The 17,839-nt window shown below is 41.9% G+C and overlaps 1 protein-coding gene across 2 annotated transcripts; it reads right to left on the reverse strand.

Annotated features, from left to right (window-relative positions):
• Nucleotides 1–621: 621 nt before the first annotated feature.
• Nucleotides 622–8,707, reverse strand: miga1 (mitoguardin 1). Of its 2 annotated transcripts, XM_046320862.1 has the most exons (8): nucleotides 6,582–8,707; nucleotides 2,993–3,065; nucleotides 2,819–2,905; nucleotides 2,512–2,610; nucleotides 2,241–2,375; nucleotides 2,023–2,076; nucleotides 1,824–1,940; nucleotides 622–1,592 (listed from the first exon to the last, which is right to left on the reverse strand). In XM_046320862.1, exons 4-8 carry the CDS (start codon nucleotides 2,575–2,577, stop codon nucleotides 1,335–1,337), a joined length of 630 nt encoding a protein of 209 aa, XP_046176818.1. In that variant the 5' UTR covers nucleotides 2,578–2,610; nucleotides 2,819–2,905; nucleotides 2,993–3,065; nucleotides 6,582–8,707; the 3' UTR covers nucleotides 622–1,334. The 2 variants fall into 2 exon arrangements, with proteins under 2 accessions (XP_046176818.1, XP_046176817.1); XM_046320861.1 differs by lacking the exon at nucleotides 6,582–8,707 and having other exon boundaries at nucleotides 2,993–3,258.
• Between the last annotated feature and the right edge of the window lie 9,132 nt (nucleotides 8,708–17,839).

Genomic DNA, 17,839 nt, shown 5'->3' on the forward strand with positions numbered 1-17,839 from the left:
TGTTCACCAGTCAAATGATTAATTCAAGATTTATATAAACTTCCATCCAATAGAGATTTGCTTCAGGAAAACAATAGCCCAAACCGCATGTATGGTTCAAAAGTTAGATTTACTCAGAATTTAGCATGTTCAGAGTAAACGGAATGATCAACGGCAGAACAGCGCTAACTTTGAACGTCAACTGACGAGCAAACTAAGTTGCTGCAGGTTCGTGAGTGAACATGGGCCTTTTCTAAATTAAATACGCGGAATACCAAACAGAAATTAGACCCATTTCTCAGACAATTTCAATACCTCCCCCCTCAGATAACCTGTTCCTGATGTCTTTCCCTTAAATCGCCACAGAAACTAGCAATGGTCACAGCAAATTAACATTATACTTTAATCAACACTGGCAAGTACATGAAGGTTATATTGTAGATAAATCACACAATGAATCATTAAATAGTTAAAATGATAGGGCAAAGAAACCTACATTTTCATTTCGTAGCATCCTCTTGACTTGCCCCATTATTAACATACTAGAACAGTAAACCCTATACTTGCACAAGCATTTCGCTACACTCGCATTAACATCTGCTAACCATGTGTATGTGACAAATAAAATTTGATTTGATTTATATTAGACTAATGAAATGACCATATAAAACCTTTGTCATGGTTCTTTCCCTAGACGTCTAGAGGACAGTTGCATACCATGACCTCTAGATATCTAGATGCCAGTCAAATAAATACCTAAATTAAACCGCAGTGTTTAGCTTCTAAAACAGCTCAGACTGATGTCTAGGTTTGCAAAATTCTGGGAACTTCCCCAAAATCTTCCCTGCAATTCCAGTTGGAGGATTCCCAGATTTCATGCTTATTCTCTCCTGATTCCAGGAATCTTCTAACCAAACACGTCTAGGAATTTTGGAAAGCTTACTGGAATTTTGCAACCCTCATAGTCCATAGTCCCATTAAAATACTGTCTGCATTTACAATGCAAACTCATTCTGTCAAAAACATCACTCATTCCAAGGTTACTTTAAGCATGATTTCGTATGGGGAAACATCCATATTATAACATGCACAGACACCATGATCATTGTGTGTGGAGAGAAGTGACAGAAAGGTATTAAAATGTTCCAGTCGGTCACCATCATATGGGGCCTTCATAAAGAGATCTGTCAATCTGGGTTGAGAACAAGGGTTGTGACACTAGCTTAGTCTCTGCCCAATCAACCCCCTTATCCATTCTCCATAAGTGGCTAGCAGTTACTTTGGGACTGGGTGTCTCTTGCCCAATCCCAAATCAACCCAATGCACTTTTAGAGACCCATTTAATTTTCTCAGATCTAGGGATAGATCTGGCTTCCCACTGCCTCTTCCAGGGCGGAGGGGTGGAGTTGGGGGCTGGCTGTTGTGGTGAGGGGGGTGGCAGTGACGCAGCTGTTGATGTGCTGCAGGGAGTGGGAGTCCGCCCCCAGGTAGGCCAACAGCAGCTCAGACCGGCGATGGAGGAGGTGGAGCATGTCCTCAGCTAGAGTTTCCACACTGCAGTAACGCACCTTCTCCAGGTCAAAGACATCCTTCAGGAAGAACAGCACCTGATCCTGGAGGAAGACAGAAACCATCCCAAAGAGCATCTTTATCTAAGACACTGGACAAGCCTAATCCTGGATCATTTAGCATGTTTTTAGTCCAGTCTAGGCAACCGGTACATTGAGTAGGGGATATGGAGACATGAGAACATCCTTAAAGAACAGATTGATTGATATAGAGTAGTGTTACAATGGCTAAGTCTCCCTTGACAACCTGATAAAAAGAAGTTAACATTACTCTACCTTGAAGAAGCAGCAGAAGTCGTGCAGGGAAGTCTTGGGCCCTAAGAAGCCCCAGGCCAGGACAGGACTGACCTGCTCACACACAGAGTAGAAGTGGGCTATGAACCCATCATGCACCTAGAGAGGAGGAGGAGAGGTTGAATACAGGCTAACCAGAAAAATACAACAAAAACATTCCAGCAAAAAAACATTTCTGTACCCTCATGTGTTGTCTCTTCTGCTTCAGCACCGACCAACAGCTAGACGCCACCGCCTGGCAACACAAAACACAACGCATTACAATGCTGCAACAAATTCTCCCATCACACCTTTGCCTATTCTAGACAGCCTTTTCATGGTCCTTTAAGCCAGACAACGTGGGTCCTGCTCTCTGGACAGTAGTTATCTACATAGGGAGACAAAGTGTCTCCGACTCACGGTCTCTTTGAAGGACGAGTTGAGCCAACGATTGTTGACAACGTTCTGGATGGAGATGGGAGGATTCTCCAGGTCCTCAAATGAGTCCATCAGGATGAAGTCCAACACTATGTCATAGAAGTTGAGGTGTTTCACCTGGTCAGGAGGAATAACATGCAGTCAGATCAGTGTGAAATCAGGATGAAGTCCAACACAATGTTCAGGTGTTTTACCTTTAGCGGGGGAACATTTAAAACCCTTTCAGATCAGTGTGAATGAGTGAGTGACTCACCCCTCTCGTGGCCAGCTCCACCTCGGTGTTCTCCCAGTGTTCCGGGTGCTCCAGGAAAACAATCATCTCCTCAAACACTTCTTCAAACCTCTTCGGGCTCTGTCAAACAATTACACATCCGTTAAGAGTAGACAAACACTATCAACCAATCAAAAACATCTGTCAGACAGGAGCACCCAATCAGCTGATCAACCCAGTGTGACTATCCTATCACACAAAGAGTCAGGAACAACTAATGGTAGAAGTGTATAGTTTCAGCATTAATAGTTTCTCTAAAACAACAAAATAAATATAATTACCATCTTACCTTATGCGCTTTTACAATAATGGAAGACAGTATCTTCTTTCCGGTTTCGGCCAGAAACGTCCTCGTTGCCCTCTCACACAGAATCAGCTAGAGTTGAAATGGATCAATCACTAGTTTAGATTATAGTACTACGGTTTATCATGATGTATTCTTTAAGAGTATAGAGGCACATACTTGACAGGCCTGCCGCACACAGTGTAACTTGGCCAGGAAGTCAGTGTCCCCAAGACAATCCAGCAGCTCAGTCCTAAAAAATAAAACAAGGAAATTAGGCATTATAAATCAGACATACTAGGAGTCAACACTTAAATGGTAAATGTCAACTTCATATCTTCTCCAGCACTACCAACATGTGTGAAAAGGGAGCATTTCTATGTTTTGTAGTAAAAGAGGAAGACAAGTGTTACCAATGACATCGTTGTGCACCATGTGATTCTAACCAATTATGAGGCATTGTCTACTAATTAGTAGATGTCATTGGAAACACTCGTCTTCCTCTATTCTTTTACTACAAAACATAGAATCGTGTCATTTTCACAGATGTTGGGGTGGTGATGGAAATAAAGTTGAAAATTGTCCCTTTAACAGGAGACAAAATATTATTAGGAGAGTCATTCTATGAAAATGGTGCCTTTCCTGTTCCGGCCTTATTCACTAGGAAAAACAGTTTAGTGTGAGATGACACAAATGGTTTGTTTTAATTAGTTTAGTGTGAGATGACACAAATGGTTTGTTTTAATTAGTTTAGTGTGAGATGACACAAATGGTTTGTTTTAATTAGTTTAGTGTGAGATGACACAAATGGTTTGTTTTAATTAGTTTAGTGTGAGATGACACAAATGGTTTGTTTTAATTAGTTTAGTGTGAGATGACACAAATGGTTTGTTTTAATTAGTTTAGTGTGAGATGACACAAATGGTTTGTTTTAATTGAAGTTTAGTATTCAGATGACACAAATGGTTTGTTTTAAAAACATTTATTATATTGTAGAGATGACACAAATGGTTTGTTTTAATTGATGAGTCATGGACTTAGTGACATATTTACATGCCATAATACAAAGGAAAGTTAAATTTAGTGGAACTTAAAACTAAAATATCAAATGAATATTACAAATCATTTACAAGTATTGGCTTGTTCCAATCATGTCATGGACTTAAAATGACCATCATTTACAAAAAAAAATGCCATAATACAAAGGAAAGTTATATCGTTATTTAGTGGACTACTTAAAACTAAAATATCAAATGAATATTACAAATCATTTACAAGTATTAGCTGTCCCTCAATTTCATGTCACTGGTGTTAAAATGTATAAAAACCATCACTTTGAAAAAAAAAACACTTATGTTCAACATCATTGTTAGTGTTTCAAATTCTTCCTGTTAGGTTTCAAATGTTCAATGTTAGTGTTTCTAATGGTTTCTAGTTCAATGGTGTTTCTAATGTTCAATGTTAATGTTTTGTTAAATGTTCAATGTTAGTGTTTCATGGTTGAGTGTTTCTAATGTTCAATATTAGTGTTTCTAACAATTTGATTATTAATGTTCAATGTTAGTGTTTCTAATGTTCAATGTTAGTGTTTCGTAAGATGTGTTTCACTGTTCAATGAGTTCTACAGTTTATAGCAAAGGGAAAGGATTATTATATATATTTTTAAAGAAAGAGTCAAAGATCTGAATGTTCAAAGTTTCTAATACAATGAAGTGTTTCTATGAACATGTTCTACTGTTCACATGTTCCCATCAGTGTTTCTAATGTTCAATGTTAGTGTTTCTAAAACACTTTCTATGTTCAATGTTAGTGTTTCTAATGTTCAATGTTAGTGTTTCTAATGTTCAATGTTAGTGTTTCTAATGTTCAATGTTAGTGTTTCTAATGTTCAATGTTAGTGTTTCTAATGTTCAATGTTAGTGTTTCTAATGTTCAATGTTAGTGTTTCTAATGTTCAATGTTAGTGTTTCTAATGTTCAATGTTAGTGTTTCTAATGTTCAATGTTAGTGTTTCTAATGTTCAATGTTAGTGTTTCTAATGTTCAATGTTAGTGTTTCTAATGTTCAATGTTAGTGTTTCTAATGTTCAATGTTAGTGTTTCTAATGTTCAATGTTAGTGTTAGTGTTTCTAATGTTCAATGTTAGTGTTTCTAATGTTCAATGTTAGTGTTTCTAATGTTCAATGTTAGTGTTTCTAATGTTCAATGTTAGTGTTTCTAATGTTCAATGTTAGTGTTTCTAATGTTCAATGTTAGTGTTTCTAATGTTCAATGTTAGTGTTTCTAATGTTCAATGTTAGTGTTTCTAATGTTCAATGTTAGTGTTTCTAATGTTCAATGTTAGTGTTTCTAATGTTCAATGTTAGTGTTTCTAATGTTCAATGTTAGTGTTTCTAATGTTCAATGTTAGTGTTTCTAATGTTCAATGTTAGTGTTTCTAATGTTCAATGTTAGTGTTTCTAATGTTCAATGTTAGTGTTTCTAATGTTCAATGTTAGTGTTTCTAATGTTCAATGTTAGTGTTTCTAATGTTCAATGTTAGTGTTTCTAATGTTCAATGTTAGTGTTTCTAATGTTCAATGTTAGTGTTTCTAATGTTCAATGTTAGTGTTTTTAATGTTCAATGTTAGTGTTTCTAATGTTCAATGTTAGTGTTTCTAATGTTCAATGTTAGTGTTTAATGTTCAATGTTAGTGTTTCTAATGTTCAATGTTAGTGTTTCTAATGTTAGTCAATAGGCTTGATCTTTTAGTCTTACTCTGACCAATAACCCTCATTTTAAGGGTTCATATTAAAATCAACCCATCTTATTATTTGCAATTAAAAATATGACTAATAAATGTATAACATTTGTTTGAAAATAATCGTATCTTTGTCATTGGTCTCTGGTAAAAAAAAAAATAATTAAAAAAAGTAACACCAGTGACAAAAAGGCAACAAGCATTTTAAAATGTAATAAAAATATAAAAATGAACCTGTCATTTATGTTAATTTGTTTATTTTTGGACCCCTTCATGGTATCCAATTGGTAGTTACAGTCTTGTCTCATCGCTGCAACTCCTGTACGGACTCAGGAGAGGTGACCGTCGAGAGCTGTGTGTCCTCCTTAACCCAGCCAAGCAACACTGCTTCTTGACACAATGCCCGCTTAACCCGGAGGCCAGCCGCACTAATGTGTCAGAGGAAACACCGTACACCTGGCTACCGTGTCCTGCCCGCCACAGGAGTCGCTAGAGCGTGATGGGACAAGGACATTCCTGCCGGCCAAACCCTCCCCTAACCCGGACAAAGCTGGGTCAATTGTGAGTCTCCCGCTCCTGGCCGGCTGCGACAGAGCCTGGACTCTAACCCAGGATCTCTAGTGACAGAGCTAGCACTGTGATGCAGTGCCTTAGACCACTGCGCCACTCGGGAGGCCCATTAGTCCATTGACAGTTAAATTGTTTGTTTCTTGTCAGCAATTTAGTCAAGATATGTAACTTTTAAAAATATAGAAATCATCACCTTATATAATTATGCAGCATCATACGGGGATGATATCTGTATTTTGAATTCCAAGTTACATATCTTGAAAGATTGTTCATCAGCAATCAGGTTTTGGGACTGTGCCAACAATGGACTAATGAAATAAGTACCAAACGTTTGTTTGGGGGTGGAGTTCCTTTAACAGGAGACAATTCACACCAAGATCATCAACCAGCAGGTGGGGCCAAGGTGCAACCTAAACAATCATAGGAAACTATAAGGAAAGAGAAGGTCTCTGTCTCACCTGTGTACTCTGCAGGAGATCTTTCCCTCCTCAGCCAACTGTATGGCCTCCTCATAGAAGGGATTAATAGCTATGCATGACCCCAGGACATAGGCACTACGCAGCTCCCTGTGCTGCTCTGACAACTGAGAGAGAGATAATATTATAGTTAATAACTACACATGTAGGTTACAAGGGGTAGTGGTATAGAGACCTCAGGACATAGGCACTACGCAGCTCCCTGTGATGCTCTGACAACTGAGAGAGAGATAATATTATAGTTAATAACTACACATGTAGGTTACAAGAAATCTACACAAAATAAAGAAAAATGTAAAATGTATAAGAACTGAAATAGTCGTTGCTTAAGTTGTCAGCTCCCCGAGTCAGCTCCCCGAGTCAATACCTGTTAGAAAAACCTTTGGAGTCGATTAAAGTGGTGTCTTCTTGGGCGCCAAGGCCTTTGCACACCTGGATAGTGCAAGATTTGCCCGGTATTCTTTTCAAAAACTATTCAAGATGTTTGGGGGGGGAATCATTATTAGACAGTATTGAAGTCGAAACTAACTTTGCCAACATTCATTGCCTTCTTGGTAAGCAACTCCAGTGTAGATCTGGCCCTCTGCTTTAGGTTATTGTCCTACTGAAAGGTGAATTCATCTCCCAGTGTCTGGTGGAAAGCAGACGACCAGGTTTTCCTCTAGGATTTAGCCTGTGCTTAGCTCCAGTCCATGTATTTTTATACAAAAAAAAAACCTCCCTAGTCCTTACCAATGACAGGCATTCCATGATGCAGCCACCACCATGCTTGAAAATAAATGATTATATTTTCACTCATTGTGGAGTCACTACAATGTTGTTGATCAATCTCCTCAGTTCTCTACCATCAGACATTGAACTCTAGCCATTTTAATATCACCAATGGCCTTATGGTATCATCCCTGATCAGTTTCCTTCCCACCCTGCAGCTCAGTTCAGACGGACAACCATCTGCGGTTGATGACGAGGACGATTTCTTCCCCTTCTCATGAGCATGGCCTTATTTCTTTTACAGCATATTGGATGACTGTCATTCATATTCCATTCACCCTGTTCAATGTGACATCAATAGGTTTAGGTTACTGTCATTCATATTCCATTCACCCAGTTCAATGTAACATCGATAGGTTTAGGTTACTGTCATTCATATTCCATTCACCCAGTTCAATGGAACATTGATAAGTATTTTGTAGCTGTCTACACCTAAACTATATCTATCATGCTACAACCTATGAATTAAGGTTCACAACCGTGCACACAGATGGAGGAAAATGTGAGATGACAGACAGGAAGCAAAATAGTGATTGCTTTGCAACACTTGCAGTTAGCCACTGATTCCTTCCAACCCACTCATCGTTGAATTTGCAATTTCCAGGTTGTGTAATGGCCGATGATCACCGATACGTTTCCTCCAGACATGACGATTGACATTCAGGCCAAAGATTTCAATCTTGGTTTCATCAGACCAGATCATTTTTTCCCTCATTGTCTAAGAAACTTTAACTGCCTTTGGCAAACTCCCAAGTGGGCTGTCATATACCTTTTACTGAGGAGATATTCAAGGTCAGATTTAAAAAAAATATGTGTTACCCATTTCAAAAGATCCCTGGTCTTTGTTGTTGAATCTGTGCTTGAAATTCATTACTTGACAGAAGGACCGTAGATCTCATCTATCTATATCACGAGGCACAGCGTTAGTAGTTCAAAAAGCATGTCAATCTTTATCTGATGTGAGAAATGATCCCCCCTCCCCACAGAGTCCGTGTAACTTATGTGATGTGTTACGCCACATTAATGAACTAATTTAGGCGTGCCTTAAAGTGGCTGAATACTAATGCAATGATTATATATATATATTATATTTTGGTTATGAAATTTGTATTTAGCTACACCGAACAAAAATAGAATTGCAACATGCAAGAATTTCAAAGATTTTACTGAGTTACAGTTCATAAGGAAATGAGACTAAATAAATGAATCTATGGAAGTCACATGACCGGGAGCACAGCTGTGCATCCGTTGGTCACTGATACCTTAATAAAACAGTAGGGGTTTGGATCAGAAAACCAGTCAGTATCTGGTGTGGATCAGAAAACCAGTCAGTAACTGGTGTGGATCAGAAAACCAGTCAGTATCTGGTGTGGATCAGAAAACCAGTCAGTATCTGGTGTGGATCAGAAAACCAGTCAGTATCTGGTGTGGATCAGAAAACCAGTCAGTATCTGGTGTGGATCAGAAAACCAGTCAGTATCTGGTGTGGATCAGAAAACCAGCCAGTATCTGGTGTGGATCAGAAAACCAGCCAGTATCTGGTGTGGATCAGAAAACCAGTCAGTATCTGGTGTGGATCAGAAAACCAGTCAGTATCTGGTGTGGATCAGAAAACCAGTCAGTATCTGGTGTGGATCAGAAAACCAGTCAGTATCTGGTGTGGATCAGAAAACCAGATATCTGGTGTGGATCAGAAAACCAGTCAGTATCTGGTGTGGATCAGAAAACCAGTCAGTATCTGGTGTGGATCAGAAAACCAGTCAGTATCTGGTGTGGATCAGAAAACCAGTCAGTATCTGGTGTGGATCAGAAAACCAGTCATTATCTGGTGTGGATCAGAAAACCAGTCATTATCTGGTGTGGATCAGAAAACCAGTCAGTATCTGGTATGGATCAGAAAACCAGTCAGTATCTGGTGTGGATCAGAACCAGTCAGTATCTGGTGTGGATCAGAACCAGTCAGTATCTGGTGTGGATCAGAACCAGTCAGTATCTGGTGACCACCATTTGCCTCATGCAGCGCAACACATCTCCTTCACACAGAGTTGATCAGGCTGTTGATTGTAGCCTTTGTATCACCGCATGGTACGGCAACTGCACCGCCCACATCCGCAGGACTCTACAGAGGGTGGTACCGTATGCCCAACGCCTCACTCCAGGGGGCACACCGCCTGCCCTCCGAAATATCAACCACTGCCTGGTCAACCCACAATTATTCAGAAGGCGAGGTCAGTACAGGTGCATCAAAGCTGAGAGCCGAGAGGAATAAAAACAATGAGTAACGATAAACTTGGTTATATACATGGGTACAGAGTCCATGAGCAGGGGTACGAGGTAATAACTTGGTTATATACATGGGTACAGAGTCCATGAGCAGGGGTACGAGGTAATAACTTGGTTATATACATGGGTACAGAGTCCATGAGCAGGGGTACGAGGTAATAACTTGGTTATATACATGGGTACAGAGTCCATGAGCAGGGGTACGAGGTAATAACTTGGTTATATACATGGGTACAGAGTCCATGAGCAGGGGTACGAGGTAATAACTTGGTTATATACAGAGTCCATGAGCAGGGGTGGTTATATACATGGGTACAGAGTCCATGAGCAGGGGTACGAGGTAATAACTTGGTTATATACATGGGTACAGAGTCCATGAGCAGGGGTACGAGGTAATAACTGGGTGGGTACAGAGTCCATGAGCAGGGGTTATATACATGGGTACAGAGTCCATGAGCAGGGGTACGAGGTAATAACTTGGTTATATACATGGGTACAGAGTCCATGAGCAGGGGTACGAGGTAATAACTTGGTTATATACATGGGTACAGAGTCCATGAGCAGGGGTACGAGGTAATAACTTGGTTATATACATGGGTACAGAGTCCATGAGCAGGGGGGTACGAGGTAATAACTTGGTTATATACATGGGTACAGAGTCCATGAGCAGGGGTACGAGGTAATAACTTGGTTATATACATGGGTACAGAGTCCATGAGCAGGGGTACGAGGTAATAACTTGGTTATATACATGGGTACAGAGTCCATGAGCAGGGGTACGAGGTAATAACTTGGTTATATACATGGGTACAGAGTCCATGAGCAGGGGTACGAGGTAATATATACATGGGTGAGTCCATGATATACATAATACTTGGCTATATACATGGGTACAGAGTCCATGAGCAGGGGTACGAGGTAATAACTTGGTTATATACATGGGTACAGAGTCCATGAGCAGGGGTACGAGGTAATAACTTGGTTATATACATGGGTCCACAGAGTCCATGAGCAGGGGGGTACGAGGTAATAACTTGAGGGTAAGAGTCCAAGCAGGGGTTGGTTATATACATGGGTACAGAGTCCATGAGCAGGGGTACGAGGTAATAACTTGGTTATACATGGGTACAGAGTCCATGAGCAGGGGTACAGAGTCCATGAGAGTCCAGAGCAGGGGTACGAGGTAATAACTATATAAGAGTCCATGAGCAGGGGTACGAGGTATATACATGGGTACAGAGAGTCCATGAGCAGGGGTACGAGGTAATAACTTGGTTATATACATGGGTACAGAGTCCATGAGCAGGGGTACGAGGTAATAACTTGGTTATATACATGGGTACAGAGTCCATGAGCAGGGGTACGAGGTAATAACTTGGTTATATACATGGGTACAGAGTCCATGAGCAGGGGTACGAGGTAATAACTTGGTTATATACATGGGTACAGAGTCCATGAGCAGGGGTACGAGGTAATAACTTGGTTATATACATGGGTACAGAGTCCATGAGCAGGGGTACGAGGTAATAACTTGGTTATATACAGAGTCCATGGGGGGTACAGATATACATGTCAGAGTCCATGAGCAGGGGTACGAGGTAATAACTTGGTTATATACATGGGTACAGAGTCCATGAGCAGGGGTACGAGGTAATAACTTGGTTATATACATGGGTACAGAGTCCATGAGCAGGGGTACGAGGTAATAACTTGGTTATATACATGGGTACAGAGTCCATGAGCAGGGGTACGAGGTAATAACTTGGTTATATACATGGGTACAGAGTCCATGAGCAGGGGTACGAGGTAATAACTTGGTTATATACATGGGTACAGAGTCCATGAGCAGGGGTAGGTAATAACTTGGTAGGGTAAGAGTAAGCAGGGGTACTTGGTAACTTGGTTATATACATGGGTACAGAGTCCATGAGCAGGGGTACGAGGTAATAACTTGGTTATATACATGGGTACAGAGTCCATGAGCAGGGGTACGAGGTAATAACTTGGTTATATACATGGGTACAGAGTCCATGAGCAGGGGTACGAGGTAATAACTTGGTTATATACATGGGTACAGAGTCCATGAGCAGGGGTACGAGGTAATAACTTGGTTATATACATGGGTACAGAGTCCATGAGCAGGGGTACGAGGTAATAACTTGGTTATATACATGGGTACAGAGTCCATGAGCAGGGGGTTATATACATGGGTACAGAGTCCATGAGCAGGGGTAGGTAATAACTTGGTTATATACATGGGTACAGAGTCCATGAGCAGGGGTACGAGGTAATAACTTGGTTATATACATGGGTACAGAGTCCATGAGCAGGGGTACGAGGTAATAACTTGGTTATATACATGGGTACAGAGTCCATGAGCAGGGGTCCATATACATGGGTACAGAGTCCATGAGCAGGGGTACGAGGTAATAACTTGGTTATATACATGGGTACAGAGTCCATGAGCAGGGGTACGAGGTAATAACTTGGTTATATACATGGGTACAGAGTCCATGAGCAGGGGTACGAGGTAATAACTTGGTTATATACATGGGTACAGAGTCCATGAGCAGGGGTACGAGGTAATAACTTGAGGTAATAACTTGGTTATATACATGGGTACAGAGTCCATGAGCAGGGGTACGAGGTAATAACTTGGTTATATACATGGGTACAGAGTCCATGAGCAGGGGTACGAGGTAATAACTTGTATATACATGGGCAGGTAATAACTTGGTTAGGGTAAGAGTCCATGAGCAGGGGTGGTTATATACATGGGTACAGAGTCCATGAGCAGGGGTACGAGGTAATAACTTGGTTATATACATGGGTACAGAGTCCATGAGCAGGGGTACGAGGTAATAACTTGGTTATATACATGGGTACAGAGTCCATGAGCAGGGGTACGAGGTAATAACTTGGTTATATACATGGGTACAGAGTCCATGAGCAGGTAATAACTTGGTTATATACATGGGTACAGAGTCCATGAGCAGGGGTACGAAATAACTTGGTTATATACATGGGTACAGAGTCCATGAGCAGGGGTACGAGGTAATAACTTGGTTATATACATGGGTACAGAGTCCATGAGCAGGGGTACGAGGTAATAACTTGGTTATATACATGGGTACAGAGTCCATGAGCAGGGGTACGAGGTAATAACTTGGTTATATACATGGGTACAGAGTCCATGAGTCCATGAGCAGGGGTAGTCCATGAGGTAATAACTTGGTTATATACATGGGTACAGAGTCCATGAGCAGGGGTACGAGGTAATAACTTGGTTATATACATGGGTACAGAGTCCATGAGCAGGGGTACGAGGTAATAACTTGGTTATATACATGGGTACAGAGTCCATGAGCAGGGGTACGAGGTAATAACTTGGTTATATACATGGGTACAGAGTCCATGAGCAGGGGTACGAGGTAATAACTTGGTTATATACATGGGTACAGAGTCCATGAGCAGGGGTACGAGGTAATAACTTGGCATGGGGTACAGAGTCCATGAGCAGGGGTACGAGGTAATAACTTGGTTATATACATGGGTACAGAGTCCATGAGCAGGGGTACGAGGTAATAACTTGGTTATATACATGGGTACAGAGTCCATGAGCAGGGGTACGAGGTAATAACTTGGTTATATACATAGGGTACCAGTACAGAGTCCATGAGCAGGGGTACGAGGTAATAACTATGTACACAGGGTACCAGTACAGAGTCCATGAGCAGGGGTACGAGGTAATAACTTGGCTATGTACACAGGGTACCAGTACAGAGTCCATGAGCAGGGGTACGAGGTAATAACTTGGCTATGTACACAGGGTACCAGTACAGAGTCCATGAGCAGGGGTACGAGGTAATAACTTGGCTATGTACACAGGGTACCAGTACAGAGTCCATGAGCAGGGGTACGAGGTAATAACTTGGCTATGTACACAGGGTACCAGTACAGAGTCCATGAGCAGGGGTACGAGGTAATAACTTGGCTATGTACACAGGGTACCAGTACAGAGTCCACTTTGTATGTTGTCTACCTCACTTGCTTGGCAATGTTAACACATGTTTCCCATGCCAATAAGCCATAGTTGAATTGAATTGAATTGAATTGAGAAACAGAGAGAAACAGAGAGAGAACGAGAAACAGAGCAAACAAGAGAAACAGACAAAGAAACAGAGAGAATCAGAGAGAGAACAAGGGAGAAACAGAGAGAGAGAGAAACAGAGGGAACAGAGAAACAGAGAAACAGAGAGAAACAGAGAGAATCAGAGAGAAACAGAGAGAAACAGAGAGAATGAGAGAACAGAGAGAAACAGAGAGAGAATAAGAGAAAACAGAGAGAGAAACAGAGAGAAACAAAGAGAAACAGAGAGATGAGAGAAACAGAGGGAAACAGAGAGGGAAAGACAAGAGAAACAGAGAGAAATGAGAGAAACAGAGAGAGAGAAACAGAGAGAAACAGAGAGAAACAGAGAGAGAAATGAGATGAAACAAGAGAGAAACAGAAAGAGAAACAAGAGAGAAACAGAGAGAATGAGAGAAACAAGAGAAAACAGAGAACAAGAGAAACAGAGAGAATGAGAGAAACAGAGGGAACAAGAAACAGAGAAACAGAGAGAGAAACAGAGAGAGAAACAGAGAAGAAACAGAAGAAACAGAGAGAAACAGAGGAACAAGAGAAACAGAGAGAGAACAGAGGAACGAGAGAGAAACAGAGAGAACGAGAGAACAGAATGAAGAAACAGAGAGAGAAACAGAGGAAACAGAGGGAACAAAGAGAGAAACAGAGAGAGAACGAGAGAAACAGAGAACAGAGAGAAACAAGAGAGAAAACAAAGAGAAACAGAGAATCAGAGAGAGAAACAGAGAGAAACGAGAGAAACAGAGAGAAAACAGAAAGAAACAGAGAGAAAACAGAGAGAGAATGAGAGAAACAGAGAGAGAAACAGAAAGAGAACAAGAGAGAAACAGAGAGAGAACAAGAGAAACAGAGGGAACGAGAGAAACAGAGAGAGAAACAGAGAGAGAACAAGAGAGAAACAGAGAGAGAATGAGAGAGAAACAGAGAGAGAATGAGAGAAACAAAGAGAAACAGAGAGAAACAGAGAGGAAGAAAGAGAAACAGAGAGAGAACGAGAGAAACAACAGAGAGAGAAACAGAGGGAATGAGAGAAACAGAGAGAGAAACAGAGAGAGAACAAGAGAGAAACAGAGAGAGAACGAGAGAAACAGAGAGAGAGAAACAGAGAGAGAAACAGAGAGAGAAAAACAGAGGGAACGAGAAACAGAGAGAGAGAAACCCAGGAGAAACAGAGGGAGAGAGAAACAGAGAGAAACAGAGAGAGAATCAGAGAGAAACAGAGAAAACAGAGAAACAGAGAGAAACAGAGAGAAACAGAAAGAGAAACAGAGAGAGAGAGATGAAGTTTATAGAAAGGAAGTCTTGATATGTATATAATGTTATTATTCACAGGCACCTGAGCAGCAGCCAGCAGTCAGCCTCCAGCCTAATCCCAGAGATTCAGGGAAGAAAGGAAGGAGCGAGGGGAGGGAGGGATAGCAAGATGGCCGGATGGAGGAGAGAGACAGTCCTCTCCCTCCTAATCACCTCCTCCCTCCTTATTTTCATTCATGGCACAATCAGTTACACACGCCACGCACACCTCTATCTCTCCGTACAATACACAGTCTCTGGCACAGTCCCTCTCCACTCAAAGAGTCTTTCTCTCTCTTTCTGTCTCTATCTCACTTCCTCTCTTTCTCTCTTTCTCCTCTTCCTCTCTCCCTCTCGTAGAGAGAGACACACATACACTTGTCCTTCTCCCTTTCTGATACACTCTTTGCCTCTGTCTCCCCCTTTCTCACAATGACACTCATAAACACATGAGATGTATGATCTTAGAATTTGATGACTCTTCATTTTATCACAGTAGGGAAATGAACACCTGTTGTGTATTTTGAGTTTTAAAAAGACTTCTAATGTTTGTCAGTTCCACTTTGAAATATCAGAATTTTAATCCATAATAATTCCATTTCCTATTGCTGTAGCAAACCAGCTCAAATTAAGATCCTACATCTGCATACACAAACACACACACATAAACAAACACTCAACCTCTCCCACATACACATTTGTGTATTTACACATGCATGCAGTATCCTTGCCACACACATTCCAGAGAGATATAAATAGAGAGATAGAGAGATAGAGAGGGAGGAGATGGAGAGAGATGGGGAAGACATTAGAGAGGGACAGAGAGGAAGGGACAGAGAAGAGCAAATCTGAGAGGCTTTGAAGCTGGCATCCTCCCTTTCTCTCTGCCTCTCTGTGCTCCTCAGTACGGGAGCAGGTGGTCCCACTGATCGACCCCTCCTCTTCTCACTGACCCCCTCCCTTCCCTTTCTTTCCCTGTGCATCAGCAATCTCTGCCTTTGCCTCTGACACACACACACACACACACACGCACACACACACACACACACACACACACACACACACACACACACACACACACACACACACACACACACACACACACACACACACACACACACACACACACACACACACACACACACACACACAGTCTGTGGCTCTGTGACTGGTGGACGGACTACTAGACTCCCCAGCAGAGTCAGAGGCGGGCCCCCTGAGATAATTCCACTATACATCCCCCTATAGACTCCCCCTCCAACCCTCCACCTCCCCTACCCATCTGGAAAGGAGAGGGGCTGCCTTCTAATTGCTTTCCTATCCCCCAGAGCCCTCCCTCCTCCTCCTCCTCTATCCATCGCTCGCCCCTCCCCCTCACCCCCTACCCCTCCAGCCACCCCCGCCCTGCACACAACATGGCAGCAGGGGGAAGGAGAAGCGGCAAGCTAGAGAGTGAGAGAGTGAGTGAGAGGAGAAACAGAGAGAGGCTGCGGCTGACAGGGAATACTGGTGCCATTTTCACATCGGGGAAGGATTCATTCCTGCTCCGCTCAGCTCGCTGTGGAAGAAGGAACGAGGAAGAAGGGGAACGAGGAAGAAGGGAACGAGGAAGGAGGAAAAGAGGAGAAGGACGGAGGCTGACAACTATAAAACAGGTATTGTGCGTTCTCTTCTTTCTGCTGGGTAGCTAGTGCTAACTGTTGGTAGAGAGCAAGATGAACAGGGCACAGAGGGCTGGATGGAGGATGAGGGCTGTGTGTGAAATGGCAGCAGAGCCAGTGGAGGGCGTGGGTATGGTGTAGAGGACATGTGAACTAATACTCTGTATTTACATTCATGATGCTGCTTTGTGTCTGGTGTTTTTGACTGAGTTATATTTCTCAATGATTGTTTCTATCAACAACAATAAATCCAGAAATGTGCATCATGTTCTATTTTCAACAATCACAACAACCATCTCAGAAATAGAACATAGAGATGATGAGATATTACATTGTTGTTGGGATGTTTTCTGTGGCTACGTACCAAACAGAGAGGGTCCTATAGTAGCATTATACGGCCGTGGTTACCTGTCTTACCCTGGGGTTGTGTTGCGTAGTGCTATAACAGAACTCTAACCTATACCACACTCATGATGTGTCATAGCACGCTGTTTCTTAGGCCTGCACTGGATTATAAGTCTGTTGCCCTAAAGGAACAGCAACACCTTATGAAATCAGCATGTAAAGCAATGCATATGGAACCAGTGTGTGTGTGTGTGTGTTTGTGTGTGTGTGTGTGTGTATTCTAAAAACCTACATCCTTAATATAGAGTTGTGACCTATTGAGGGGTATTCCTAGTGTATGCTATGCTATACCGCTCAAGGGGGCAGGTGTGTGTGTGTGTGTGTGTGTGTGTGTGTGTGTGTGTGTGTGTGTGTGTGTGTGTGTGTGTGTGTGTGTGTGTGTGTGTGTGTGTGTGTGTGTGTGTGTGTGTGTGTGTGTGTGTGTGTGTGTGTGTGTGTGTGTGTGTGTGTGTGTGTGCACTAATGCACTAAGGTGTAATAAACTGCATAGTCCCTGTCAAAAGAATCTCAGCTCTGCTCTGCTCGGCTTGCAGCCATTAAACGTTGCACAGAGACTGCAGTGTCACAGATGACTGAAATTGATGCTTCGCTCGGAGAGACTTCCTCTCTCAGATAATCCATTTAGAAAGAGAGAAAGAGAGAGGAGAGAGAAGAGAGGAGAGTGGAGAGAGGAGAGAGGA

This window comes from Oncorhynchus gorbuscha, linkage group LG22 (assembly GCF_021184085.1).
Source record: "Oncorhynchus gorbuscha isolate QuinsamMale2020 ecotype Even-year linkage group LG22, OgorEven_v1.0, whole genome shotgun sequence".
Taxonomy (NCBI): Eukaryota; Metazoa; Chordata; class Actinopteri; order Salmoniformes; family Salmonidae; genus Oncorhynchus; species Oncorhynchus gorbuscha.